Source organism: Egretta garzetta, unplaced genomic scaffold (assembly GCF_000687185.1).
Source record: "Egretta garzetta isolate BGI_Z169 unplaced genomic scaffold, ASM68718v1 scaffold1257, whole genome shotgun sequence".
NCBI classification, from domain to species: domain Eukaryota; kingdom Metazoa; phylum Chordata; class Aves; order Pelecaniformes; family Ardeidae; genus Egretta; species Egretta garzetta.
In genome coordinates, this window is record NW_009260151.1 from 41,411 (window position 1) to 45,566 (window position 4,156).

At 43.9% G+C, this 4,156-nt stretch overlaps 1 protein-coding gene across 1 annotated transcript in view; it reads right to left on the minus strand.

Annotated features, from left to right (window-relative positions):
- The window catches only part of NSD1 (nuclear receptor binding SET domain protein 1), a 45,283-nt gene that overhangs the window by 34,671 nt on the left and 6,456 nt on the right, over nt 1-4,156 (minus strand). The window contains 1 exon segment of the mRNA XM_035897126.1: nt 2,604-4,155. Coding sequence (XP_035753019.1) covers nt 2,604-4,155 — 1,552 coding nt within the window.

Genomic DNA, 4,156 nt, shown 5'->3' on the forward strand with positions numbered 1-4,156 from the left:
TTTCTCCTAGTCATGAAAACATTTGTGGTCTCCTGGAAGTTTAGGAACAAACAATAAATACTTGTCTTTGCTTCTTTTCGTGTGTAGGAGGTGGCTTTCTCTTCTTTAAAACGGAAACATTTTATAACAAAGCATTCCAGTGCAACACTTCAGAACAGGGATGTTGGACAAGATTGCTACACTTTATTGTGGCTTTGTGGTTAAACAAGCATGAAAACGTCAAACTTGGCCAAAAGAGAAGAAAGGAACAACTTTCTCAAACACAGCTATTTTCAGCCTCTATTAACGCTCTGTGCAGGTGTCTGGTGAAACACACATTTCAGCACATAACCAGTCAAAGGCTGAGTATCCTCAGTGGGCAGCTATTTAGAGCCCCAAAGCCACATAGCAAAGCACAGCAACGTGCCAGAAGGACTGGCTTAACTGCATTTTTTTTTCCCAAAGGGAATCCCGAACAAGAATCCCACGCACAGTCTGATTGGCATTGCCAAATCAGATACCTGATGAAACTATTATTTAATTTATAAAAACGTTTTAAGTTAGAAAAGTCCACCAATCACTTCTGCCTTATTTGCTCTAAATCACGCCACAAAGTTTGAAGCAAAAATATGCCAAATGGTGCCATACAACTATGATGAAGACTTTATATCATTTGAGCTTAGGGGAAATGACACAGTTGTGACTGCAATCTGTTGTGATCTCTGATACTCTGCCTGCTGCGGATGAGGATTAGCCATGTCTTCACAAAGCACTGAAAAACAGAGGAAACCCCTTCTCTTCTGTAAGCTGCAGTTAGTCTAACTTCCAGCATCATTCTCTCTACTTTCTATGTAATTGGCCTTGCCTGATATAAAAGGAAGACTGGTTTCCACAAACAGGCTTTTTCACAGCATTAGAGCTTTAGTCACTACCACCAGCACACTGGGGATGTTACAGCAGTCCAGGCAGCTCCTCATACATCAAGCTCCAACACCTCCCTATGGCATGTCTGTATAGATAAGCTTCAGGTGTGCTTCAAGGCTCACGTGCTATTTAGGGCAGAGGAGTTGGGTTACACCACAGCTGCTGATCTGTCACTTTTGCAAGCAAACCCAGGCCCCCACTGTCGCTGCATCCTTGCATGCAGTACCAGGACAGCTCTGCACCACCTTGCCCAGGAGCCCACTGCCTTCCTCAGCCGCTTCTCTCCTAGCATTACCACCTCTTAGCAGCTCTGCTTCTCTAGCTCTCTCTGTAGGCTTGCATCTTCATCTCGCATAGCACCATTACAGGGACATTTCAATTGCAAAACCATCATGAGGCCACGAGAACCCAGCTGCATCTTAGTGCAAACAAGGAACTTGCTTCCTCCAGCAGACTGCTACACTCCTGCGACAGAGCCTTGACAGCCTCAGAACAATGTGCATCCTTCTAGCAGCTCTGTGAAAGCTTAAGTCCTCAAAAACATGCAGCCACAGCCAGAGGAGTCAGTGAATGATTAAGCTTGCAGGTCCTACAACGACTAAGTCAGAAACTGGCTTTTCCACACTGAAACAAGAGGTGCAGGCAACCTCCAGCAACCTCTAATAAGATAATACATACACCAAAATGCGTGCTGAGGGAACGCTTAAGTGACAAAATGCACACAGGTTCAAGAGTCTATCAAGTTACATTAATTTATGATATTGCAAATAGATTAGAGCAATTTAGTTTGGTGAAGTCTATGTAAAAGTTTCATTTTGTTGTTTTCATTAAGGTTCACCTTCCCCAGATTCTTTGCAGAAGCCTGAGAATAGTATGTGTTGAACATTGTTCTTCTGCTGGACCTATTGCCTCCACACACAGCCTCTTTTTTTTTTTGGCTTTAACCAAATGCCTCCATCTCTGTGGGAGAGGCAGGGCTGCCCGACCTTGTGGTCCTCAGAAGCCTCCTCCTTCCTAGGTCATTTCCCTTCCAATGATGCCACCTTACTTCTGCCTGCCATCTTCCAGACCCACCTCCAGCCCAGCCTCCCTGGCAGCTTCCCCCCTTCACCCCTCAGGCAGCCACACCAGAGCTGTAAATTAGGAAATCTGTGGGGTTCCTCAATTCCTTGTTAGCAGCTAATAAAATTCCACACTAAAACACAAAACTACCCCAAACACATTGTCTTGATGAAATCCTACAGAACAAACCAAAGACAGGCTTTATGTCAAACAGCACTGGGGGAGGGGGCGCAGAAGAGCAGCCACTGAGGCTCAGTTTCCCCCAACTTTCTACTGCTGATCTATCCAGCTAACACCAAGCACATGGCTCTAAGTATTACATTATGAAGGTGTAAGTTTAAAAAAAATCCCAAACTCAGAAGAATGCTTATTTTACACCTTTGACTGTGGAGGAGCTAATTATTTGTCATGTATTTAAACTTTCTGACCAAAAAGCTAAGCAAAATCCCATAATCACTCCGGCTTCTTTGTTCTCCATGCTTACAGAGAACCCAAAGCCAATGTATCACACTTTCTTCAGCTCTGATGTATTCATCTCCATGTTGTCAAACAGCCCCAAGTTCCATAACTTATACTTTAAATGAAAAAGTATAAAATGTATATAAATACACACTCTGGCGCAAGTCCAGCTCCCTTACCTTGTGCAGAGAATTCAGACTGGGGAGCAAAGTTGCCAAGCTCTGTTTCTGAGTCCATCACACTGTTGTTTGGCTTACCACATACATTCAAACGTTTCTCAACTAAGTCTAAATGATTCTTATAGTTCTGATCTGTCAGGTCTCCCTCAAGCACCTTTGAATGAGGGGAATGCCTACGTCCCAAGCACTCATTTCCCTTCAGTGAAAAGCCACGAGAATTCAGGCCAAAGGCACTCTCCAAGTTTCCTTGTTCCCTAGATCTACTGATGTGCTTATTAGATCTAGCACTGCTTTGGTTAAAACGCTGCCATCGCTTTTTGGGTGCTACGTGATTTATATCATTAGACTCATCACCAAGAGAGCTCTCACTATTTGCCTCTGAATCCAAGTCTGGACTCTCCCCATTTTCAGCAGAAGTGCAGCTCTCAATATTTCTACCAGCTTCAGGTCTCCTTCCAACACGACCTAAATTGTCATCAGATAAACAGGCAGAGTCTTCATCAGTTGAATGTTCTGTTAAATCAACAGACTCTTTCCTCTTAGTATCTTCTGCTTCATTACCTAGAGGACTGGTAACCGAACCGTGAACACGGAATGCAAGTTCTCCTGAATCTCTGGATAACCGACTTAGCAACTTACTTGGCCCTCCTGGTTTTAAGTCCTTTCTGTTTGAAACTGTTTTATCTCCAAGCTTTGATGACTGCTTAGATTTTGAACAGTTGCGTTTGGACACACAATTTGTGCCTTTTGTCCCAGAAACAGCAGTACTTGTGGGCTCCCTTTTACTAGTACCAACCCCCGTCAACTTGGTTGGAGGATTGCGTGAAAATGAGGAGTTGCTTATAGAGGAGTTTGGATTTACTGTTTCCTGGACACAATCTCCATTTTTTTCTATTTTATATGGGGGACCTACAATAGACAAGGACTTCAGACCACTCGCAGAATTGCTTCCAGAACCATCAGCTGTGCTGGTATTTCGAAATGGGACTATATTTTGACCAGTCATCAGTTGCTGCTCTTTTGTCTTACTGTCATGCATATCCTTCAACATCATTAGCAAGGTGCTGAATTTGTAATCTGGCTCAATAGGCAAACGACCATGACCAGAGGCAGAAGAGAAAAGTAAAGGTACTGTGGCCTTTGGAGCGCCAGAGTCACCAGCATCATCATTCATGGACCGATAAGACAGCTCCTTCAGCTCTGACAAGACGTGTTTCACCACAGCCGTTTCTATTTCAGCAGAATCCCGGGGTTTCTCATGCATGTTGTTTAACAGTTTCTGACCATCAACTTTTCCGCTTCTCTGAAGAGAATCTCTCTGAAGGCCAGAGAAACCTTTGGTATCAGAAGAGCAGCGATTCATGCCACCCTCCTCTTCTGCAAGAGAAGGCTCCAACCCAGCAACTTTTTCTTTATGTTTGCATTTTATACTCCTGATTCGAGGCAATTTCATGCTTTTCGGTTTTAAGATTGCTTGATTTGCAACAGCAGGCCAGGAGCTGTCCTTGGAAACACTTTGGGGAGTAGTGTGCTTGTTTGCTAGGGAAAGATTG